Source organism: Strix uralensis, chromosome 3 (assembly GCF_047716275.1).
Source record: "Strix uralensis isolate ZFMK-TIS-50842 chromosome 3, bStrUra1, whole genome shotgun sequence".
Lineage (NCBI taxonomy): Eukaryota > Metazoa > Chordata > Aves > Strigiformes > Strigidae > Strix > Strix uralensis.
In genome coordinates, this window is record NC_133974.1 from 55,406,224 (window position 1) to 55,433,116 (window position 26,893).

Genomic DNA, 26,893 nt, shown 5'->3' on the forward strand with positions numbered 1-26,893 from the left:
TTTCCTTTTTAGCTTTATTACACTTAAATGTTAGGCTGGATACAGAATTACAATATTTTCTTAAAGACCTTAATTCTGAAAGCCAGGTTGTCACTCTTCCAGCCATTATCATCTACTCTGGAATGAAACCAAAACAGCGATAGAAGGTAGAGCAAACCCAACCACTTCTACAGAGAATGGGAGTTGGGGGGGGTCTATTCTTTCTGCACTGGAAAAAAATGAAACAGAAATTAGGGACATATTCCAAAATATCAGGTTGTGACTTCTCCCCTGTCAGTGTATCAGCTACCATGGAGATAGAAGCCATCCAAGACCTTTTAAAATAAATAGTTCTGAACCACTATTCCTCAAGAAAATACTGCTTTTCTGCCTCAGCTTTGAGCGTCTTCTGATGGAACAAAGAGAAGAGAGTCAGAAAAACTTCTCCATAGCATCTGGTGGACTAAACAACCTTCCTTCTAATTAATACTCCCTACAGTACAACCCACTTCATCATTTGCTTTAGAATGCACTAGCTCTCCCAAAAGTAGACATAAGTAATGAGATTATGGACATACAACGTCTAGACCATTATGACTACTATTAGGTTGGAAGCAAAAGAGCTTGCATAACACAAATAGACGTGATCCAGTCAAGCCAATTCAGTAAGCAGCAAATAATATTTAGCTCTTCAGGATGAAGTAGCATGTCGAGGCTAAATTACATTCAAGTCTGGGAAGCTGCTAAAAGATCTAACAGCACTGGTAAATCATGTCATTAATACTCACTGTCTACAGAGTGCTTCAGAGTTTACTCTCTTTCTTTGCCTAAAAGAGCACAAATGTTTAATGAATCTGAGATGACACATATACATGCATATATGCTAAGAGGACAACCCATGTTTGTGCATGAAGGAGGGCTGGCTCCTGTAGCTGAAGCCTTGCCTCTGCCTTGTGTATTACGTTCTTCAGCACCACTGTTCCCTTGCTTCATTAAACAAACCAGCATGGAAGAAATCCACACTGATGGTTTCATATCTTGCTGTTATCAACCATCATCAAACCTCCTGTTCCCAAATAAGCTTATACAGAAACCTGAAAAATGTCTACCACAAGCTTTTATAATTAAATCAAATATACTAAATCAGATAGAATATAGTTTCTATCCATGATTTGTAAGGAAAAAATTAAACAGCAGCATCAAAGGATGACCTCATCCTACCACCAATGCTGGTCTAATATTTATTTTCATTCTCTTCGATTTTTCTCTGCAGTACTTCATAGTTTAAATACAGTACTGCTGCCTTCCTGTTAGAGAAATAGTCAGGATGCAGGGTAAGGAATTAAGATTTTTAATCTTTCCTAGAAGGCTACACTTGGAGAATAATAAAAAGAAATTGCATTTCCACCCCTAGGTGCACAAGCACAATCTTTTCCATTGATTTTTAGTAAGGTGTCGTGTATTCAAATGCCAGTATTAAGCAGATAATACAGGCCTAACTATCCTTCCCTGCATTACACCACACTGTTATGGGTCTAGCCCAGTCTTTGGATTAAATCAGTTCACTGATGAAGAACACTTAAAGGAAGCTGAAACCATGTAAGACAGGGCTAAGCTGGCATATAGAGGGAAAGCATTTTGAAAGGTCTGCGGCTATAATACAGTCTTTGAATAAAAGGGTACACACACGGGGGTCATTTCTGTCACAGTCCAGAAGCAGTCTGATTCCTTGCAGTTAGTTTTCTTATCAGTGCTTCTTGGCAAGAGCAAACTTCCTTAAGGGCAAACTGAAGACTATGGAATGAGCTCTCCCAGAACTGTAAATATCATTTATTTCATAAACTTCCCTGTATTTCACTCCACAGGCAACATATATTTCTTTGTCTTGGCAATAAAAAGGAACCCTCCCATTACCACAAGACATTTCAAGTATATATTCTTTCCTCATGATTTGGAAAGAGAAACCAAGAATGTGTCAGAGGTTCATTAAGCTGTTTAATGTGTCTCTGTGTAATGCTTAGAAGGTGACTGACACATAAACATTCAGGCAGAAGAGTATCAAAGAATCTGGTTATGCACAAAGTGCCTCTCATTTCACTGACATAATGCTGCACGTGACAACTTATGGTTTATTCACAAACATCAAGCGTCTTTACTGACATACGGAGTTATACAGGTAGAGCACATTAGGAAGTTTGGGAGTATAGCCCTGTTGTCTCTGGGACAACATTATTCTCATCTCACACTTTGTAACAAGTTTGATAGAAAATGTTCATGGTAAACAACCACTGAACAATCACATTTACTATCTAACATGGCAAATATCTATGGCATGAAAAGATGACATGTACATATATGTAAGTAAAATTATTATCAAATAATGATCCTTACGTGATAGTCTTTCAGATTCAAATAAAGGACTTTAAGTAAATTTCAAAACCCACCATCATCATAAATCTAACTTTTTACTGATGTTTACAACTAATTTTTCAATGAAATATGACTGATTCTAAAGCACAGTTTTGAAGATCTTCCTATCGTTTTGCCTCTGAAAACAAATAAATATAAACCTAAGGGTCTGCTCTAGCAGAAATCTCATTTTGTTAAACTGCAGGTATCTGCCAACATGATTTAATTTTTATTCTGCGTACTAATCAGAAGAGTAGTGTACAACTGTAATGTATTTTTTGGCATTTTAATCATGAAAATAGTTTTTATTTTAAGGCGGCTGGCACACTGGAAGTACTAAGCATAAGAAAGTTAATTTCTGCACATATTAATAAAAAGTGCCTATAAAATAAATGTTAGTAAAAGCTCAAACCTTGCCAAGTTTTCTTTATACATCTCCTGGGAAAGAAATATTATTATGAACTTAATTTCATTTTCATGCCCACCGTTTATCGTTCTCAAAAATGAAAAAGTCCAGGTCACCTGAGAAATTTTTAAAACATTGCTTAAGATTAAATACTAGAATATACCTGAAAGTGAATATTCGCCTTTTAGACTTTCACTTTCTCGGATTAGGAAGGCTCCTGCCTGGTTTCCAGGGTATGACAGTTGTCTCTCGGCATCTGCTCGTTTGATTGGGCCAAAAAACCATCTGAACAAATAAAAACCATTAATTTTACCGGTCAGTGAAACATACCAAGAAGACAATTTAGCTTTTATAAACATGCTGCATATTTACTAAAAGATAATCTGTGCTATGTTAATTAAATTCCAATAGCATAAGGAAAAAAAGCCAACAAGAATTACACAACAAATTTATTGCTAGAAAATATTGCTTACACAGTTGAGTGAAATCTGGATTTTACTGCTGATGGAAAGTCCTACTGATTTCAAGGGAACAAGAATTCAGAAGTGACAGACTGGTCCTGTCCCAGGAAAAATTCACCAAGAAATTTTGCCAAGGCTACTGTGGCAGAAACTGATGCCAAGTCCATTGATGCCACTTGAACTACGTGGAGGTGCAGGTATGTGCTAACATCCTGACATTTTAAAAGTCAAAAGATCCCCAAAACTGCAGAAGGGCTCTCAGTAAGATGTAAACCACCCTGCAGCCTTCCGCATTCCACTGCCACATCAATAGCTCACGAGTTACTGGCAATTTTTCAGCTGTGCTGCTGTCAGACAAACAAAACCACTATGTCCCTCAAGTCACTGCAAACCTCTCAACATCCTTGTTCTGTGAAAACCTACTCCTATCTATGCCTTTTAAAACATATTTTCACTCTCTCACTAAACTCTGTAATTTACAAGGACTTGTTCATGCAATAGTTTTAGTTTGCTCCTCTGACAGTACTATTTAGCTCTTTTGCTGCTTTGTGCTTAGTGTAAATTAAATGGAAATAAGACTGAGATGAGTCAGCATTTTCAACTGGGGCAGCATTCAGCTTCCATCCAACAAACATACAAAGCTCTTTCCAAGATTAGCTCCACCCCTTATTTGAAGCAAATGGTGATAGATACTTATGAGAAATATGGCATATACTTATGGGAGAACTTTTAAACTAATCATAGCTAAACCTATTATGCAAACTTTTAAGATAAATCAGTGTAACACACCACACGTAAGTTGCCTATTCAGTTAACTACTTGATTTGCCAGTTACTAGTGAAAAGTACAGAAGGAGTCATCAACAAACTACTTTACTATCTGGAAGGCTTGTAATCATCAAGAGGAATGGAGAAAATAAATGAGAACATTGGGTGACACCTTGGCTGAGCAAGCATGAGGAATGAAAAATGGTTTTGTATGAATAAAGAGGAAATAAAAAGAGGCAAATACAGATGGTGATAACCCACACTGAATATGGTTTGTTAGCAAAAGAAAATTAAATCCAGATATTCTGGACTGCATTCCTGTCCTCTGACTTGAAGATGATTTGGATAAAATAGGCCTTGATACATATTTGGCAAGGAAAGGAATCTCATTAGAAAGCCGGAATGTGTTAGTAATCATTTTAATTAGTTAAATGTGTTCATTAATTCAACTAATTAATTAAATTAATTCATTAATTAGATTGTAGAAAACCAAGTAATCGATAAATGTTCAAATCCTCGACTGAGGTTCTTGTCAAAAGAATGAGGATAGAGTATAAGTTCAACTCTATTCAAGTCCCAAACAAAATTTGTCTGCCTTAAAAAATGAATTAGAATCTTTCTGAAATGTCTAAATACACCTGCTCTGGGAATAATATCTGGAAACTAATGAACTACATGATCTGAAAAAAATTTCAACTGGTATTTTTCTCCTTGAGGTATGAGATATCACTTAGTAATGTCCAAAGTGACTGATTCTCATCAGTGTATAGAGGTGTTTAATTTTGTGTCTCCTTTCTTCATGGCTTAAGAGGGTATGAAGTCTCTCAAAAGGGTTTAATTTTGTACCAGAGCCAAAAGAGCTTCCAACGCATTGTTAGCAAGGTTGAATTTTATGTTAAGGATAGTCAAAAATATAGTCTTTGTACATACACTGCTAGTAATATAAATTGCTACAACTGAAAACATGAGCCGTAATATAATGTATGCAACAAGAGGAAACTGTTGGTTTATTTGGGAAATAAAATTTAAAATAGTATTACACATGTGTATGTAAAATCATGTCTACAATATAGACTACAGTTTTGGAAAAAATACATAAATGCATATTGTATTTAGGCATATGTATCTGTTCCTTTGACTTCAAAATATTTCAAATCATATATTTATTTTTATTAGGTTGGAAAAACTTCATTTAAATCAATATGAATTTAGCATTAAAGGTTATATGGAGGATGTGTAATATGTAGGTTCTGACTCCAGATAAAATTACCAGTTAAAAAGATCCTGACTTGCAAAAGAAGATAATTAGAGCAACAGTATTTGAGAAGGTAAGTGTAAGTGAAGCAATTATTATGGAGAGTGAAAAGTGGACACGTATTGTATATTGCTTTATTTGTCTCACTTTATATGATCCGATTAAAATGTTTCAGAAAAATATAATGAAAATTACTTTTAATAGCACTTGAATATGGGATTCTTAGTTCAAAGTCATCAGGTTTGCAATAATAATCATACAGTACCAAAAGCAATACTGATTGTGAAAAATAACCCCTTAACCTCAAAGCAAATAATTTAATTTGTTATTCACTTTTTTTAGAAAAAGCACATCTGACTTTAAAGTACTATTTTCATTACAAATGGAAGCTTAAATTCCTTTTATAATGCATGAAAGGCTTATTTCAATTTCTAGCGATTGAACTTATGCTTCAAAAGGCTTAATATTTTACTTCATCCAAAAGTGTGTATCTATCTTAGAGGAAAAAGTATTCTAAAGAGTAATAATGAATCAAAGTAATTGCTCACCATGAGATATGGTTCTGCAGCATAGGAAGGTCAGACCAAAACAACACCCAATCCTTAGTAAATCTATTTGTGTCTTATAGCTCAAAGATAGATTAAGGTTTTGAAACAGAATACTTGGAAAAACAGAACTAAACCATCAAGCACTATCCATTGCACAGGTTACTTAACCAGCACTTTCTCTGACTTCAGCGTGCTATATTGGTTCAGGAGAAGGTTGAATTAGCAATTCATACACAGTTTCACTCTGACCTTCAGCTCACAGACAGATCACTTTGGGTTACAGTTGTCAATGCAGGATCAGTAGACTACCAGGTATGGCACAAATGAGCGCATTCAGACTTGGGCATAAGTTTCCATTTCTAGAAGGAGTTGACTAGTTAGCACAGCAATAGTGTTCTTCTGTCAGTGAGACCCAGGAACATGCTTCCTTGGCCAGAATGAACCCAACACCCCAACTCCCTTTTCAGTGTAGGATGACAGATCTGCATTTTGGGGATTGTTTCTAGCACCTTCCTCAAAATCCCTTGTTTCCACCATCATTCATAGCTCTCAGGAATCCCTTCATTAAAAATTCCAGGCTACTTCCAGGTCACTTCTGGCCACCACATATATGAGGACTTTGGGGACAGAAAATATGACCTTCATGTAGGTCCATAACAAACACAATCCTTACCTGGTGCAGATGATGCCCAATACTAGAATACCAGTGAGGTTTGTTGTGGTTATTCAGATCATAGTAATCCCATCTCTATTGACCATCAATTCCATTGGCAGATTTTTGATCACAGGATCATCATCATGGATCACAGGAGGCTTTGTCATGGGATGTTCCCTGACTGTTATAGTATCACTGCTGAGACCCATACTCCTATTCTATGAACCTTTTCTTCCATCAAAGGGTAGATCTTATCAAGTTGAATGCTGGTGGTTATATATGAAGGGCAAATGTTTTAAGAAACAGCGATCATGTCACTCCTGCCTCCCCATTCAGTTCAGCTTGAATTAAAATGGAGTCATCAGTTCAGCAGAAGTTGGTGGTGTTACCTGGCTCCATCACCACCTTTTCCCAGAAGCCCTCTGTCCTCCAAGGTGCAATGCACTGCTGATCTCTGTCTAAATGTCAAAGCCCCATTTACCTGGCTCTGCTTTGTGCCTGTGCTTTACCACACAAAAATCCATTAAAATAAATAGTTACTTCTACTTCTGCACATTTTTTCTTATAGCAGGAAGATATGGCAGGAACTTTTAACCTGGAAAATACAAGACAGGAAGAGTAACATGGGCCAAGGGTTGTCACATGCTGCATAGCCACTGACAGAATCACTAAAGCAAGGAAAGATAGAGAGGCAAAGTTCTGCAATGCTATACCACTGGTAAAGTTTCCAGTGCCTGGCAACATGCTTAGAAGACAAAACCTCGATGTAAAAACAAAAACCACAAATATCCCCATCCAAAAAAAGAGCATGCAAAATGAGTTTTCTTCCCTCTGTTCCCTCCTATTAATGCAATATCCCCTTCTGATTGTGTCAGTGCAGTGCACTCATTTGAGGTAGAGACTGAAGATTTAACAGATCTCAACTAACCTGGGAACTACAGGCCCTTTTTCTCTCCTGAAATTAACTCTATCCAACACTCAAAGTTAAACCCAAACAAAAGGATTCCAAGCCACGGTCCAGATGAAAAAGCTCTCAGGGGAAAGATCTCTTTGGCAGCCTACCATTCCTTGGACAGCCTTTTACAGCTCCCTGCCCCGCCCCCCCCGCCCCCTTACACTGGTACACTGGAGCTCTATGCTTGGTCTTTCCTAAATCTCTAACACGCTAACTCCTGACTAATGCAAGGTATGTGCTGAGCCTTAGCCAAAGCCCCCCAGTCATGGGCCAGACAAAATACTTCTTGGGAAACAAGTCTTTTCTTGGGCAGAACTGTGCAGCTTTATTCAACCTGGAGCTCTAGGGTTTGTCATCCTCCTAACCCTAAAACTAACCCAAGACCTAACACCTGGTTTGAGCCTTAGCCAAAAACCTGCTTTCTGCAGCTTTGATCTTCCTCAGGCAGTCCCTCAGCAGCTGTAGTCACAGTGGAACTCTAGTATCCATCTCTCTCCTTATCCTTATCCTGGGCATGGGCTGACCTCTGCCGAAGATCTTCAGTCATGCCAAATGAACAAGCAACACAGCATGTGACCCCTTGGCACAGGCCAGAAACAAAAGTCCTAAGGAACCTTTCTCTAGCCCCAACCTTCCTTGCATGGCCACTGTGCCACCCCCCTCCAGCAGGAGCTCTTTTTCTTTCTCTGAACCCAGCCTCTCGCTTTTGCATTGGAGGAACCACAGACAAAGATCCCCAGCCATAGTCCAGGTGAAAAATTTGTTACTGGAGAAACATACCCTTTCCTTGGGCAGCCCCTTTGCAGCCATACTCCAACAGAAACTCTAAACTCATGATTAAGGACTCTGTGTGCATTCTCCTTTGGGATGTGGGTAAGATCTTTATCACCGAGCCAACAACCAACTCTGAATTAACAGCTATGATCTTTGTCTTACTTGGAAATTTCAGCAGATCTCCCACTGTTCTTTTGTTATCCACACTGAAGACCAGCAGAGAAAATGATGTGGAAGTTCTGACTATGTCATACATTTCCATTAGGGCTCACCAGAGCACAGCTTCCCACCTTTATCCTCTACCTTTATTTAGATTTAATATGTAGAGGAGCCATCAGCCAGAATGAGCTCCACATCATATCTGAAGTCACTGAATTTGCTTTAATAACTAGGTGTAGCCGGGATAAGGAGGGATTATTTCAGATTCTCATTCAAGTGGCAGGACACTGGAGGTAAGATAAGGCTAAAGGCAGAGGTCTGAGACATACTCTGAATTTTGTGAATGTCCAACTGAAAGGGAAAATCCTGAGGCCTGAGTCAGCACTAAGGTACAACCACATATAGAATCCATGATCATTACAAAAGGAATGAGGAGGGAGGAGAGGGAGGAAAAATTGACGAGGACTACATGGCAAGGTCATTCAAAGAGCATGGAGACATAACAGAAGACATAGCAGGAAATCAGTCACGTGAAATTTATTTTCAAAAATAACTGAAGACATTAAAATGGACAGCATGATCCTATCCTGGATCAACACTTTGTGGCATGAGGGCATCTCACTTCTCATTTTTCGTAAGTGCTTGCAACTGGGATCTACCCTCTCATGTTAGGGTAAATCTCATGAGACCGCTAAATCTCATCAGCTGGGAGGGTTTGTTGAGATTCCTGTGGTTCCCAACCAGAAGTCTCCAGAAGAAATAATAATGACAAACAGATTAGCTGGCCCTCCAGAAGATTGACTGGAGTGTATTAACTGTGTCTGTAGTACGAGGCTATGAGGATAAGAAAAGATTTCTTAGACTGAGAAGAGCAAAGAATTACTGCAATTAGAGTAAAAGCCTTGGGTGAGGACAATGAAAAATAGATACTATATATATTGAAACCAAATATATCACAGTTTCTTCTGGAATTCAGAAAGCTTATGCAATACTAAAACAAATAAAGAAAAGCTTCACCACTATATAAAGATTTAATTTTAAATGCCTCAAAATCTACAGTCATAGAAAGCTGTAACTGCAAAGTCAGAAACACCAAAGGTAGGAGATGCCAATGTTAATATTGCTTTCATGGCATCAACTCAGCCATTTTCAGGAAAATCCAGTATGATACCATCTTTAATTACATGGCCACATCCAGTGCTTCCTACAGTGTTAATATGAATGCTGCTCACTAAATAGTTAGCCTTTATTTTGTTTTGTCATTGCGTAGATAGAGTTTATTTACTGTACATTGTTTAGTCTCTGCTCTCAATACAAGTTATAAAATTACATGAATGGCTAATTTCCTAGCAGCCTCTATTATAGTGTTCATGACTCTAATATCTGAATGCTTTACGAACATTCATTAATTTCTTTTTGTGGCACTTCAGCTTGTAAAATATTTTTTACAGTGGAGAAACATCACAGAAAGCGGACTAAAGCAACAAGATGTTATTATAAGCATTTTCTACTAATTTTGGATGACCAATTTGAAATGCCTAGGGCCTACCTTTCAGGGAATTTAGCACTGTGCAGTATGTTGTAGTTTATTTGGAGAGCAATAGCTGCTAACTTCTGTGTCACAGAAGACAAGGAAAGATGCATTGAAAGTTAAAGAGACAGAGAAACAGAGTGATCCTCCAGGGTCTTATTCAATTACTTACATCATATGACCATCCTGTGATCACTGTCCTTACTCAGCACATGGAAGCCTGAACAGGCTTGCGTGTGCCACTCTTCACTGCCATCATCCGTGCAGGACAGAGGGCTGCTGAGCCAGCTTTTAATGCATGCCAGGTTTGCAGTCTGGTGTGGGTAAACAGTAGTGCAGAAGCAGTTCAGTTTAGCAAGGATGCCACAAGCATGTCCTCTCTGTGCTGAGAGGAAGGCTCCAAACACTGGCTGGGTTTCCCAAAATAAAAGAAAATATAGAATGGAGCTGTCAAATTCTAATGAATATATTATTCTAATGAAGTTACCACATATAAAGTACAATTTTATTTTCAAAGGTTCTGTTAGTTTGAAGCAAAGTTTTCTTAGATAGCTAAAAAGCACACACTTTTAATATAGCAATCTCTCCTACCAAATAGCAAGCCCTTCCTCCAAAGTACATGCCCAAAGGATTTCTCAAATTGTTCTGAGATACTTTTTTTGCTTTCAGGGAGAGAAAAAGGCAGCCTGTGCCTGGTATCAGCCCTGGAAAATTCACATCCAATCAGGTAAAGCCTGGAAAAATTATAAGCAACTAAACAAAGCTCTTCTGATAGAAAATATTAGGCTGCCTTAATTATAAGACTAATGAAAATATATAATAAAAATATAATTTCTCCAAGAGCTGACGTTTCAAGAAATTAGGAAATATCACTGCAAAGATGAAAGCCTTCCAAATATAACAAATTATGAATGGCATGCAAGAAGGAGAGCGTGGGAGATGAGCACTGGCTGCTTCAATTTTCCGTTTATAGTCTACAGTGAACCTGATGATGGCATTGGGAAAAAAAAAAAAAAAAAAAAAGAAAAATCTGTAGTCAGGCTAAACTGTGAAGACGAAAACTTGCAAAAGATTCCTTTCATGAGCATTTTCAAAAACACAAGCCTTCCCAGATCTGGCACAAGAATCTACGGAGTGAAAGGTCCAGGATTACTCAAGGGCTTGCAAACTTTCACTGTGCAGAGGCTGGAAAACCTAAGGTTTAGTTTCAGGCCCTTTGGGAACTTCATTACTTCCTTCTACAGGCTTGACTGGGATTGGTTATAATGCTCTGTGTCTGTCATTGTCATTTATTATCAGATACTGAAGGATGCATGGGACAAGGACAAAATTTAAGCAGAAGGAATTTAAAGCTAATGATAAAGGAATGCATAGGACACTGCAGGAGGGAAGAACAAAACAAGACAGTAAAAATTCAAAGCAGAGAGACAGTAGAATATTACCAAGCAGATGGAGAGAGAAGGGAGAAAGTCAGAGCTAACAGGCAACAATGAAGAGAAAATAAAGACAAGACAAAACTGAGGACTGCATTTATTGCCCAAGGGCTATAACCTGCTGCTGCCTGAGCTGCTGCACCTGCTCAGCAAATGCTGGTTTCCAGCTTATCCTGCTCCCACAGGGCATGTGTCTTTGGCAGCGATTTCTGTCTTACTTGGGGAAATAATTTCACAGACTAACTCTCTCTGTAAGGATTGCTCTCTGCACATCTTTTCCTCCTCCCTTTTGTAGTTCATCACACCACTCATGTCTGTACTTGCCAAGAGAATACTTTAACATTCATTTTCATCATATATTTATTGTCTAGAGGTCACTGCTAAAGGTACTGGTTTAAACTTTACCCACCAAAGTACCATCAGCAACAAGTCAGTCAGGCAAAGTCTTTAAAAAAACGTTTAGGTAACAACAGCCTTCTGTATCTACGTAAGTAAATCAGTTAAAATCTTAACACACTGCAAGTACCTGACTTGGGCAATACATGAAGTAAAATATCAGTTAAACTGTACTTGTATAGTGACACAGCTCAGTTCTGATTACTTATTTACTGTAATCAGAAACTAGTTTCCTCCAAGGGAAACTAGAAATTCAGGTTTTCAGGGATGGTTATGTAGGGCAGCACACTTAACCTTTCGCAAGCACAATGAATTTGCTTCATACGTAAAGATCTGAGTCATGTATATTGCTCAGATCCTTGTTGTTGAATAACTTATCACAAACTAAAATGAAGACTATCTGGATGCATTATGTGTGGGACCTGGAGTTTCTGAGTCTTTTCACAATGACAGTGGATGGAATAAATCTGTTTTTCTTTCCATGGGAGAAAACATAGAACATGTGAACAGCTATGAAAAATTAAAGGCTCATTTCTACACTATATAAGTGTCAGAGATCTATCAAAATGACAGAGCAGCACTAGTTTATGTTATGTATGTATGTATGTAATAGTCTGCCTGTATGTTTGAAAGTGAGAGTCTGTAGCAACACACTGTAAGTTCCACTGTATTTTCTGTATTTCGAGATCAACAATGTGATTTTTCTTTAAATAACCATTAAAATGCAAAATACAGTTTTGGAAAACCCCATTTTGCTCTTGGATTTTGGATAACATTTTGCTAATGTTCTTGTCAACAGATTATAGGTGACTGGTTAGCATTTTTCTGCAAATACTAAATTTATGTTAGACTTTAGAGAGTTTTATCGGTGAGATGGCAGAATATAAGCAGTGATAACAGAAGAGACAGAGAAGCAAAAAAAAGGGAATTAAAATTAAGTTATCCTTCTCTATATATTTTCTAATCAAAATATTATAGTTTAACTTGTGAAGGTAATCAATTTGAAAAATTTTCAAATTTAAAGGGTTTTTTATTTCTGTTTTCAAATGGAGTTTCCATCAAAATATTAGCATTTCTTCTTTTAATTTTATTCAGAAAGGATTAACTTATCCGAAAACAAGATACAACCAAACAATACCCTTCATTTTGTTTCAGGCCATGTTAAGTATTTTGATTTGATACAAAACTAAATCACTGCTTCTTTCTTCCAGGAGAGGGGAACCATGTTTCCTTTCTCTCTTCCCATACTTATTTGATCATGAACATGAGCACTAGGACACAAGTGATACATTCATCCACAGAACAGGGCATCTTTAGTTAAAATGAGGCAATTTAAACCTATTCTCTAACATACCCTATTCACTGTTTTGCTGGAATATACAACATGCACAGGTGCTTACATATAGCATTTGGAGAACGTACCACTGTTACAATAGAGGTAATCCTTTAGGGACTGAACGTATATTAGCTACCACCAAAACTAGGCAGAACCTTTGCTACCATTTCTTTTTAGCAAGATGGGAAATTGCAGGTTATTGCCAGAAAAAAAAGCTTTATACTTCTAGACTCAAAGACCAGATTCACCACACTTACATTGCATAGTGCCTTTAAAAAAAAAAAAAAAAAAAAAAGGTTGTCATTTCATAACTTGTCGAAAACTTGCCTCTAATGTTGAACAGTATCATACTCCACAAAATCCCAATGACCGCAATGTAACCATAGAAAATATGTGAAACACCTACCTGGTAGACTGACCTGGTGTATGTATACCTGACCCAAAAGGAGCCCCAGGTTGCACTAACAAATCACTGGGGAAGCCCAGGTGAAGAAACTGCTAGAGATTATAAACTTGTAAGAAGAGGGCAGATGTGTCAAGAAGGACTCTAAGCCTCTAAAGTTGGTGTTTTGGCCTAAGAAATATCTTTGTTTTGTGTTACTCTGTTGTTTTTGTTAGAAATAATAAGTTGTGCCCTAAAGAAATGGCCTGCCAGGGCTTCAGGGACTTTTACAGTAAGTACCTGTGTGGGATTGTTTGGATAAGGTAATCAACAGTGAGTAAGTGTGGTAAAACCCACCACAGAGGTAGGCATTTCCTCTGACAGTCTAGAACAAATTTACTGTCTTATAAACATAAACACAAAGATTACTCAGGCATTAGTCTAAAAAATCGATGACACGCTGTGTATAAAACTTTTTAGTAGGCATTTCAGTAGGCCATAACTGTACTGTCATGTGATTCCATTGTAAGGGATTTTGCATAATACTACATTAATTTTTCAATAGTCAATAATAGCAGTTGGCTGAGCTGCAAACATGGAAACTAATTTGCTCTGAGTTTGCTTCAGGATGACAAACCATTGCACCTTTGGCTACTCTTGCACTCTGTAATGACTGGGAAGTAACTATTCCTCCTGTAGGGACAGTATTACAAGGCCAAGTGCATGAGTTCTGTAAATTAGCATAGCTCACCCAATACTAGTTTCACTGCACAATAGGAACAAAAGATAATAAACCAGCAACCAAATGACAATCTGATAGAGTTAATTTGCGGAAATCTCCATAAATAAATCTCATCCTGTGAGCCTCCACTTCACTATTGTGTAATTAATTTCAACATTTGCATTCATTCTCCACAGTATTGGTCATCTGCATGCTGTATTATTTAATCTGCTCTGAAGCTCTTCTGTATGAGAAAATAAGCAGTAGATGAAAGGGATATCATATTACTTCTTCTGTGGTGATTTAGTTACGTAAGTCCCTGGTATTTCTCCAATTTAAAGCCAATCATCAAAGTTTGTTCCCAGTACTGGTTTTGTACCTGGATAAGAACATCATGGCATTTAAAACTTTTTCTAAAACAACTTGTCTTTGGAATCAACGAAAGGCTACCATTGGCTTTAATGGGCATTACTTTGGGATGATGGGTGTGAAATATAGCCATATATTCACCTCTTTTTAAAAAAACTTGCAATGTGTTCCTCAGACCCTATTTCTGCTGCATAGTCTTCCAAACAGCGTTGTAAAATCTTCCATCAATGCTAGTAGTACCTGTATGCATTTGTTAATACATACATGAACAAAAATACTGATATACTGCCATAATATACTCTAAAAGTAGCAATAACTCTGCTATTCATAACTACTGAGGAACAAAGTTGAAACCTTGAGGTAGCCTTAATGTTAACATGGTACAGAGAACACTAATAACACCAATTGATTTAACATTAAGGGAAACACAAAAGGACAAGAAAATGTTCAATCATACATTCACTTAAACCATTACAGCTTCCAAAAGCACTCAATTGATTTTCTTGAGAAAATCATTCCTGAGGAATTACTTTCTTTTCTCACAGGGTAACTCACCTCAGTATAGAAGTAATACAGAAACTCTCAGAAACAAAAAGTCCCCCTTGCCTGCACAGGACACTGGTGGCAGAGCAGATCTCTCCATCCATTTTGGGCAGAGCTCTTTTGGACATTCACTTCAGCACGTACCTCCTCAGCCTATTGCCAGCAGACTGAGCAGACTTGTGCCCTCACTTTCAGGGGAGAACAACCAGGTCACTCTGTCCCCAGGGGGCTCGGAAAGGACCTGTGCCATCTGGCACCCCCAGGTGACCTTGAGCCCATGGACAGAATGGTTCATTCACAGGGGGACCAATTTCTTAACAAAAGGTTTTCTCAGTCTGCAGGGCAACCTTTTCAGGGTGACATATGGGAAGGGTGACACACTAAAGACACTTTTAACTTCCAGAAGTAAAGCTAGAGCACATCAAACTCTATATCAGTGTGTATATTATCAGCCCAAGACCCACACACGTGGTTTCTTTTGTGAGAGATCACAACACCATGTTAAAAAGGTATGTCAGCATTAAAGGAAGTTTCTAGGTGATTTTTCAAATATTTTAGCTCTGTAATAAGAACAAGATCTTATTTTCTTTTTTCTTTCCTTGCGGGTATTCAGAAAACTAATAATTATCTTTCCAAACTAATCAAGTTGTCATTCTGGAACAGAAAAAAACATCAGGTGACTATCTATGGATAAAAATGATACTGATTCATCTATGTTAGTGGCTGAGAATATATACAGTCTTCTAAACATTCATAAATCTGCAGTAGTTTGGGAAAAGCATACAATAAAAGGAACAGAAAGCCAAGACTCGCTTTTTTGAAGTAAAGGAGACCACTAAAGGGATTTAGAAGTAGCTGATGGAGCCCAGCCTGAGGACACAGGGTCTCTGCCCACACTGAGGTGATGTGGTTGCTGCTTTCCCATTTCCAGGTTTGACCAGCAGTGAAGCTAGCATGTGTCTCAGAGACACACAGACAGAGAGGACACTGGCATGGCTGGTCACACAGACTGCTACAGACAAGGTGCTGCCTTCAACAGCACCCATGTACAGGACTCACATAAAACACAAGCACAGTCCCCTCCTCCTCCTCCTCCTTCTCTGCTGGCAGAGCCAGAAGGTCACTAGTGATGGCGCACACACACGCACATACTCTCTACATTCACAAGCACAGGGACATTTGCAGATCCCCCCCTCAAATACTGGTACAGCCTGTCTCTCCATCCAGTAACCCTGCCCTGATCCCAGTCCCCCTTACCCACACTCGCCTCATGCACACCAGCCCCCCCCCCAGCAGCTGCTTTCAAGACGTACCCCAGTGGCTGGTGGCCAAGACCCCCACCCACTCCAGCACCTGGCATTGAGACACCACTTGCTCCAGCAGTTGAGACTATAGGCCAGCGACACCCACACCCCAGTTCTGACTCCAGCTGCTGGCCCAGTACATAGTCACACCAGTCCAGCTTACACAGAGAGAGAGTCAAGAAAGGATTTAGCAAGATGACAGGACAGAGTGTGGACAGAGTCCAAACGCAGGGCTCAGCCAGACAAGTGTACTGACTGGCCGTGTTTTACACAAGAACAGCACCTTTCACACCCCTTTCTGCCTACACCCTCTTTGTTCCTTCCTGATCCCTTTCCCCTAAACCTTGCTTCATCACCTGACATGGCCCCACAGACCCTCCTCCAACATCCTGGACCCCCATGTTTGCATCCTTATCGGTTGCAAAGTCCGAGTTTACCTGCTGTTTCTTGATAGCCCATCAATTAGTGTGACCAACTGGATTTATTTCTGATTATCGTCTTTGTTAACATTAATCAGTCAGGTAAGGCATCTCTGTGTGGTTGTCTCCCCTCCCTTTCCTTATTGGCAAGGTCCTTTCTCAATAATCTTCCTGAAAAAGAATCATTCCCACACCTCGTATACCCTTATCGGTGAGTGCGACTGAGCAGGCTCGTCCTCATCACCACCTCCCTTCTCACGTATCCCTCGGGTTTGTCTCTGCATGTTCTTGTGTATGGCTCCTTTCACCACATACCCTTCGATGAGCAGAGACTCCTTCCATATACCCTTACAGAGACTTCCACTAACTGAAAAGATCAGTAGTTTCAAAAGGAAGACTGAGGTTTGTGAGTTCTCATCATTTCTGAAATTCATGGTATATATTCATTTCCACATGTCAGTCTCAGATTTCTTTTTTCTCTTCTTTTGCAGTGAGGTTTGAAAAGGTGTGCTGCAAAATCTTTTATGCTATGAATACAGAAAAATGTTATTAATTAAACTAGCAATATATCTGCTTTAGTGAGAGAAAGCTAAGGGAAAATGTTTGCCAACGTTACTGCAGATAAATTTATGATGTAAAATATTATAGATTATAGAGTAGTCTGCACAGAAGTAATGAAAATGTCAATTAGTGCAATCCTTTATGGAACCATCACTTATTATTTAATATGCTGCTTTGTTTTTCTGGTTTTCATTGATTAAGATTAGTGTACCAGCACAGAAAAAAATATGTATTTCTCTTTGGTTTAAGTGATAAAGAAAAAGAATGTATTCATGATCAATATTTTGTTTGATCTTCTGAAAAGCTATTTCCAGATGAATTCTAAGCATGTCTGGAGAATTGAAAACTGTAAGATGTAGGTTTCCATTCTAATTTCTTGTAACTCTTAGGGGGTTTTTTACACAGTTATGAAGTGCAAACCTGAATGTCAATATTTAAGAAAACACTGATGAAGAATAAGCTTCTTAACTAAAGAAGTTTAATGTCTTATATTTAAAGTTCAAACATAAGAAGGGTCTTCAAATATGTCCCATATAGTACTATTTAAAAATCACTGAAAATTGTTTTTTCCTCTTACACGTAGTAGTAAATATGTAATAATATTTTGTCCTTTTTCAAATATCACCTAATAAATTATATTCTTTCTTTGCTATGCATACTTTGCTTGCATAACTTGAAAAGGAATAAAGTATTTTATTACAGAAAAACACCTGAATCTTGATTAATAATATTTTCTCTATTAATCTGTTTTAAAATTAAAGTGCAGGTAGTGGAAAGCTGCATCATTATTATCTAGTCTGCACAAGGCACCTCTGCTGTAGCCTCATGCTAGAAGATAATGTCTGTAAGATAATAAATAACAGGACACATCGTGGGTTTAGTTCTGCATCTTTGGTAGGTAGCACAATGAATTCATGGGTAAATATGTCAGGGTAAAGTCACTGAGGTCTGCAGTCTGGGCTGACACTGGTGCATTCAGGTAGAAAGGGCAGATAGGTGTGGTATGTAGAGGACCGGTCCCTGAATTTCACAGGGACTTGTGAAGCTCTACCATTTCCTTTTGTGCCTATTTATTTTCAGTGTGGGTGTTTTTGAGTCACTCATGACTAAACAATCACCAATCCAGAAAAAAAAAATCCAAGACTTGTTTAGGAATACGAAACTTTCTGCAGAGATGAGAGGGGTTTTTGTAGGTTTTGGTTTTTGTTTTTTTTCCTAGTAGCTTGGTCTTTGCCCACAGACAGAAATAAAGAATTGTGCAGGGTCAACACTTATACTTTTGCTAAACAGACTTGACAATAGGCCCATAATTAGACATGGCAGTGATGTACCCTCTGACATTGCTTATACAACGGTTCCAGCCTCTGGTGAAGTACAAAGGGAACAGATCAAAGAAAATGGATGGGCCTGTGCACTTTTCATAATATCCTTTCTGAAACAAAATAACGGGGCTAGGGGGGCCATTGGTTTGACCTCGTGGGGTATCTCTTATGTTTCGATGACTTAATCTCTTCAGTACAGATATCATCTTACACAAAAAAAAGCCCCAAAGTCTTCTATAACCAACAGTGCTTTTTACATGTTACAAAATAATTCTTCACAGAGATACCTGACCTAGTTTGTTTAAAATCAGCCCAGCTTTAGGACTTCTTAGCCTGGTTGAACTGTTGGTTACTATTTTTCAGTTCTAAACCTGCTCAGAGGTCACTCAGCTCTGCACAGCTCTGTATTGTGCTGCACAGAGAGCCATCAAAGACAACTTTTGAGGAAACAGCAACCATTGTACAATACTTGGCAAATGTTTTTGCCACCAACGTTGCTCAAAACCAACTAATCTAGGCTAGCATGCACAATGCTTATTCCTACTGAGTCTGAAGAAAAAACATCAAACAGGACTATTGAGTTATTCTGACCAGTATATGGGTTTTGTTTTAATAAAAGGCACTGTAAAGGCCACCTGGGTTTCACAGTGGAAACTAGTATATAATGATTATAATGTATAACATACACACTAATTTCAAATAAAGAAAAGGCAGGAAGAAATTTCTTCATTTCTCAGAATTTGAACAATGTTGTATATTTATAAAACCAAATCGCCAGAAAATAGGTGACCTAAATTAGACAAGTTTGCATGAACTGCTCATCTACAATGCCATAATTCCTTCCATCTTTCTGAGCAGACACACATATTTTCTGGACATGGATGCACATGGATGTGTCAGTAAAGCTGTCACTTGACAAAATCTGACATTTCACAGTTCTGTAAACCATCTCCTTTTGTGTTCAGTGTATTTGCATATTTAAGAAATAAGGAGAAATGAAGACAAAATTTGAGATGTGCTTGAAGACAGCACTGGAATGCTCAATCAGAACTAAAGAAGTTAAGTGATTAAATTCATGATCTTTCTGCAGCATTGAATCATTTAAATTCAAGAGGGGCACTCCAAAACACACATGGCAGTTCCAAACTTTGGGTATTTCAGATGCTATGAACACAAGGTCAAGAAAACATGAATAGCATGATCTTCGGGCTTTGCAATACACACCTTGTCTACAGGGCTGTTTTGCACGGTCTTAAAAGCATCAGCCTTATAAACTTTCTCTATGTTGTGTGTGTACATGTGCATGCACACACAAAAGCACATACCTAAAGTATATCAATTGAAAGAAAAGATGGAATTTCAAATGAGTTCACATACAGCCATTTCAATCATTTATAACAAATACATATTTTAGTGATAAAGAAACCTTTTATACCAAAAACTATATGAAAATAGCTTTTGTACTTAACGTAACAGGTTCCAAGAATGTGAGAACAATCTAATACTACTTTGTGTAGTTGTGTTAGCAATGAACAGCTTTTACAAGTTCATTTCAGTACAAGGGTTACTGCTGATTCTGGTGGTGTCTTCAGGAGTTTGTTCTGTAATAGAGAGAGGAATGTGAGAGAGAGAGAGAGAGAGGGAGCACACAGAAACCACAGTGGATTACATTCAGTTTTCTGAGGTGTTCAGCAGAATCTAAGGTTTCACTTTAAAAAGAGACTTTAGACATTTTGGCTCTAAATACTACTTTGAAAAATGACCCACATGAACGAAAGAAACCCCATAAGACTGACTTTGCAGAAAGTCTGAAACAGCTCAGCCCAGGGAACACTTTATTGTTCATGTATAGTAACTCAGATTCAGTCAATGTATGAAATAGTTAAAGCTGAGTCAGGTCACAGAAGGTGAAGGAATTATGGAGATTCACAAAAATAACCTACAAGCCACTTCTGCTTTCAAAGGGCTGTTTAAATAGCTCATTGTGGAATTGACTGGTGAGCTTTCATTGATTAGGTCTGGGGCTCAGTTTCCACCAGCTGGGAAATACCTACATAAGAAATGTCTCTGAAATAAGGAATGTTTCTGAAACTGGCAAAAGTTAAAAGTAATTGCTGTGATCTTCTTTGACCTACTCGACTAGGAATTTGTGTGGATTTACTTCCCTCGGCACAGCAGTCTTGTGTCAATAATGTTGGCATGAACATATGGAATGAAGTTGACTTTCCATAAACAACCAACAGGTCCATCAGGATGGCAGGTGAGAGCCCCCCTCTACGTACACTCTACCTTTCCTCTAGGAAAAAAAATTCATGTCACTCCAACAATGAGGTGTTCTTTTTTTCATTCTTGCCTCATTAAAATTAACTGTACAGCTGGGCTATATTTGTTGTCCATAACAATTTGCACTATGTCATTTTCTTGTTTAGTTAAAACAACTGGCAGTAATAAAATAAGAGCAGGTGAATGTGTTACTATGGTTCCTGTTTATATCACAGAATAACAGGCACAGAAAGAGCACAGAAACAGGAAGGTCACACTCCTTGCCAAGGAAATTTATATCTTTTAATTCAGATTTTAGTATTAGTCAAATCGCTCTTTCTCATCATCTTTTGCTGGACATGCAAGTTAAATTGTGTGACTGTATCTCAAATTGCATTTTTTGCTTTCCTTTTTCTAAACATAATGTGTCTAAACCCAGAAGGAAGAGCTTTCTGAAGTCATGAGATGCGGCAGATACAACCTCACTCAAGTTCCTTAGAAATGAAAAATCTGTCTGGCTTGTGGTTTTGACTGTTACCTGTTATGCAGAGAGAAGAAAAGCACCAAGTGTTCTTACAGTTGCTAATTTATCATTAATGTAGTCTGTGTCTGCTTTTGGTCAGATATTAAGTAAAATAACATTTTTGTATTAACAGATTTATTTCCTCATGAAGTGAAAGTTCACTGGGTGACTACCGTTTGCTAGACGAATGCTTCCACTCCCCAGCTGCCTTATCCCACCTATCCCAGCTACGGCCAGGAACACACACCTGTCTGCAGAGACACTGGGCACAGTCCCTTCACAGTCCCTCCACCTGACAGGTTGTTGTTAGTATAAGGAGTACTGCAGGTGCTAAAAAAGATCAGCAATAAGAAGATGCTTTACTAGTAAATATAAAAATGAAGGGCCTTGTTTCCTCAGTCTGTCCAAAACAGACTTCATGGTAGCAGGTGTGCATTTTTTGGACATGTTTAATCTTATGCAGCACACATTTGAACTGCAATGCTACCGCAGGCAGAACCCAAGTCATGGATTTATCTTTTTTTTCCCCTTCCCATACTCACACAGATTGTCGCTGATTTCATTCAAGTCATTCACACACAAGCCAAAGGAAGGAAGCAAGAGAAGCCTGTTTTTAACAAGATATCGAGCACAAATAGGAAGTGTTTGGCTTTTTAGTTATTTTATATAATATTAATACATTAGCAAAATATAATATAAACAAAGTCTCCCTTCAATTTTAGCATACAATTTCTACCAGTAAACTCTGGTCTGAAGAAAGCAACACAGTAATCTCATTCTATCTGTTCTGCCTGAACATCCTGATAACCAAGGATACATGAAAATTCCCTTTGTTATAAATAGTATTTAATTTTTGTTTTCCCCAGAGTGGAGATATTGCACATCTCTGCTCTTTCATCCAGTTATTGATCCACCTTATCAGCACTAGCTCAGTCACATTGGATGGAGTCAAAGAGACTTCCAGGAAGAAAAACTGTTATCTAAATGAGGACGAGGAAGAAAAGTTTCTCACCTTCCTTCTTACTTTACTTCATTCTCTTTCTTACTAAGGAAAATTTCAAAAAAGCCTTTCTCCCTGAAAAAAATCACAGACACTTCAGCAGGAGACAAAATGATCTGCTGCAGCACTTGCCAAGAGCAAGCAATTACCTAGCGTTATCTTCTGCCACAATGGACAACACAGATTCAGATGGACTTTCTGATCTCTAACAGTCTCTATAATAAAGACCGTGTGAAAATGTTGATAAAAAAGGCCCAGATATATTTTGTTGCTAATAATCTTGTAGGCTACAGGCAAAACTGAGATGATTAGCAAAAGAAATCTGATTGCTTCGCATGCAGCTTTCAAGCATATATTGACTAAACTTACATAGTGGCCCTGTCATCTCTAAGTCATTCCATGACTTGTAGAGTATTTCATGCCCCTCTATCCCTTTATTTAAGTGAATTTATGGAGTATCCATGCATGCATATGAATGTCATTTTTTTAAGGTTTATATACAAACATGCTGAAATCAGCTGCTAAAGAATATGGTCAGTTTGGTTTTCTTCCCAAGCTTCCTAAGAGTCATACCATGACTCAAGTCTGTTTCCCAGAACAGTTTAGCCAGTTTGCCTTGATCTAGTAAGATGGTGATACAGTCCAGAAATAAGCTAAAATGCACATTGTCTCTGAAGATATACAGAAGCTAGCTGGTGCTAGGAAATGTGCATTCAACTAGCTCAAAGACTCATCTGTGCCTGGCAAATATTGCAAAGCATGAACAGCACACTTGCAAATATGTATATATGCATTTTGGCAGGTGAACATGAGATTGTAAGTCTTCCATTCTTTGTCAGTTCTGTGCTGGGACCATAAAGGACTGGTATAAAAGGTGCAAGGATGCAATAAAAACTTCTCCTGTTTCCACAAATGTCTACATCATGTCCATGAGCAATTGGCCAACACCAAAGGGGAGAGCTAATTAAAATCAAAATGGAAAGATGAATGAAGTTAAATTTAAAGTTTGGGCAGAGAATATGTTTAAAGCATTCAATTTTAATTAAAGAGATATTAGAATAACATTTTTCACCCTCATTCTTCTACTTTAGGAAAAACAAGGGATAATTCTTTAAACCATCATCACTGTTGCTCTTATTGTTTCACTAGCATAACAGGGGTGTGAAATGCAGAGGGTGAGTGAAAGGGAATTCCTGGAGGAAATTGTAGCAAGGAATATTCCAGTTCCATACAAGACAAAAAATCCTCACCATGAGGGTGAAAAGCTCAGCTGGAAAGGCTCAACTAAGCAAGTAGGTCTAACTTTATTTTGGCCATGTTTGAGTTGGGATGACTGCTTCAAATGTCCTTCAGAGGTCCTTTCCAACCTGAGTTAGTCTATGGTTATGTGTGTGGCCTGACAGCAGACAGTCTTGTATATATAAGAAGATCACTAAAGCCAACTGATTTAGAAGGAAATCTGAGAAGACAACATTTAACCAGATTAGTTTTGGTACAAAACTAAAAATTCATATTGGAGGAATGACTTCATCTGAGAGGTGTAAAAGCTCTCCATTTTCTCCTCTCCAGTGTTCTAACAGTCTATAAAGAAAAATCTTTTGCCAAAACTTAGTCTTTATTAATAAAGATATATAAAAAGAGTAAAATAAAATAAAATTGATTCTGTAACAAGAAAAAAACAGAGGTTATGCAACAATGCACTTTGGCAAACTTACCTTTGTATTTGATGCTGTAGGTACAAAAAGATAAGAGGGACCTTAAGAGCTGAGATTTTGTTGTATAACTGAGCAAAATTACTTTCAAATTATTAACAGCAAGCAGAAATCTTAGATGACTTGTAATAAAACTAGTTTTGAGAGCAAAGGCCAAGCTGAGTTGAATTAGAGTCTACCACCATTTTTCTTGTGGTGCAGAAAATGCCTTCCCTGCAGATTAATTTCTGCAATTGGAAGAACTCTTTTGAACATGACCACTGAAAGGGTTGACTGCCTGAATACAGAAATAGAAACAGATGGTCAGACTCTGGAAATTAAGGTCTTCAGGTTAGAGAGGAATCTTACAGTTGCCCTAAAATGCCTCTAGCACAAATTCTACAGCTGAGAAAAGACTGGCATAATCATATCTGAGCCAATTTTCCTAGCCCTTGGCAGTACAGTAGGCAGATCAGATTGGAGATGATGTTTCAGGTCCAAATGAGATTTAACTGAAAAGCTGCAACATCATCCCTCTAAAGCCAACATTAATTCTGAGACTAATAATGAATGCCATTTTTGCTGTCTCTTTCCACACTGATAGTTTCTGCCACAACATACCTCTGGAGCTGCAGTCAGACCTGTTTCAGCAAACGCTGCCTCTGACTCCAAACACACATAAGTAACTCTGCATGCCAGGCTGACTCAGACCTTACTTATCCTCACTAGGGAGCCAAGTAACTGATTTTGTGTGATTTCTGCTCTAGTTCAGAATACTAAATAAGATTGGACATGTTTTGAAGGGGTAGAAAAACATGGGCTGCATAATTAAACTCTGTACAAAGTTTAACAAATTCAATTTGTACTCTGTTGCTATATTCTCTCTTTTGCCCTTTGCAGCACTTACTCCAGTTAAGTTTGTCATGAGAGTAGAGATTTGCCTCCAAAGAAGAAAATGGAGAATGTAGAGAAAACCATAAAAAAACTTATCTGTTAGAGACTCACCCATCATTTGTAAGAAGATGTAAAGGTGCAGAAGTAGCTTCCTGAAACTGATTAATTTATAACTTTGCAGCTGGTTAGGCTGAACACTGTTTGGGGCAGAGGTCATATCTTTTCACTCTCTGGGAAACATCTGACACACACTTACTGGTATACAAATAAAAATAATGAACCATCACAGTGGTAACCAACCTGATATTTCCAGACACTTCTTAAACAGGTGATTAGGCTATATCAGAGAGAGAAATTATTTAAACCAAACCAAAACCCTCAACACTCTGCCTTTTGTAATTGATTTTCTTGTGACCATGGTGTCTCTTCATTGCACATGCCAACTAGTGCTATCACTGGTAGGACCACTGGAGGTTGAGTGTGGGCAGGGTACTACTCAGCAAGAGGAAAGGCCGTAACCTCCTGTCCCAAACCCATTTAACCTAACAGAAAAGAAACCGGAGTGCGTTATGTGGGTTACTCACGGCTCAGCTTCGATGCTCTGGTCAGCAGCTATGTAGTTGGCAGGGATGTAGCCCTGGAGCTTGCGGCCAGGACAGACTGACCCTGTTGGCAGGAGGAGCCTAGCATACCACCAGCCCTCATGGGACGCATCCAGCACTTCAAGCTTATCCCCGGCTCGGAAGCTCAAGTCCTCCTCAGTGCGAGCCTCATAGTCAAAGAGTGCTACAAATCTGCAGATATTCACCAGATGCTGGCCAGGCAGTGGAGGTAAAGGTTTCTCTTTTATCGTACTGTCTCCATCTTTCTGTCTTGCTTGTAAGTCATGCCTTACCACAGCAAGGTTGGCGAAGACTTGTCCGGCTTTCTCATCCTGCTCACCATCTCTCCCAGAGAATAAGCACGGGCTGTAAGGCTCCAAACAGGCACAGTGCTTCTGACAAAAGTTTCCCATCCTGTTTCCTTGTGCCTTCCTCTGATTCTGCTTTTCTTTTACTTTTCCCAGTTGTGATACCCTTAGACCAATTTTTGCGCTATCAACATTTTATCTTGTTGAAGGATTTCTTCTCCCCCTCCTTGTTTGGCACAAAATGAAACAGTTCTTGGCACAGCTGGAAGCTCCTCTCCGAGCCCCACTGAGAGCTCATTACAGGCGGCTCCTGGATCGCAAGTGAAACCTGAGTATTCAAGTGCCGGAGCACATGGGGAGGGAATTTCTCACTTCCTCTTCGGAACAGGAAAGCAACAGAACAGCTGTGCTGTGCTGAGCTCCGGGAACAACAGGGGAATGTGAAGCCTCTTCTCCCACAGCAAAACAATGAAGTCAGAACATCTGAGCAAGGGAGGCTTCTCAATTCTTACTGCTGGAGATGGGTGTTTTCTTATCTCAGATGGGGTCTTGTCATATGATCAGTGGTGAACGTGTCTGTCTTGGTAATGATTAACCAAGCTGACCTGCCTGTTTCCTTAGCAGTCTCCGACGTGGACAGCTTGAATATTTATTTTTGTTTCCTGGTTTGTGCTGGTTTCAGCCTTTGCTCGCCCGAGGCCAGCAGACGCCCTCACCTGGAGGGCACCTGCAGCTTCTGCTCTCGCCCACACCCAAGCGCTTTCCCCTGCCGAGCACCTGCCCTTCAAACTGGTCCTCTGGCTTTTTTTTTACTGAGCTGGGTTTGGCACTTCTTACAAGAAAGAATAAACATGTAGGGCTTAGAGTAAAAGGTTTTAATTCATTCTTCATTCTGCATTTTAAGGAACTAAAGGCACTAGCCAAAAAA

General features: G+C 38.7%; 1 protein-coding gene across 1 annotated transcript in view; it reads right to left on the minus strand.

Moving 5' to 3' along the window:
- FRK (fyn related Src family tyrosine kinase) overlaps positions 1 to 26,631 on the minus strand; it is a 55,198-nt gene extending 28,567 nt beyond the window's left edge. The window contains exons 1-2 of the mRNA XM_074862335.1: positions 25,640 to 26,631; positions 2,958 to 3,079 (exon numbers count right to left, since the gene is read on the minus strand). Coding sequence (XP_074718436.1) covers positions 2,958 to 3,079; positions 25,640 to 26,070 — 553 coding nt within the window. The 5' untranslated portion in view covers positions 26,071 to 26,631. The remainder of the gene's footprint in view (positions 1 to 2,957; positions 3,080 to 25,639) is intronic.
- Between the last annotated feature and the right edge of the window lie 262 nt (positions 26,632 to 26,893).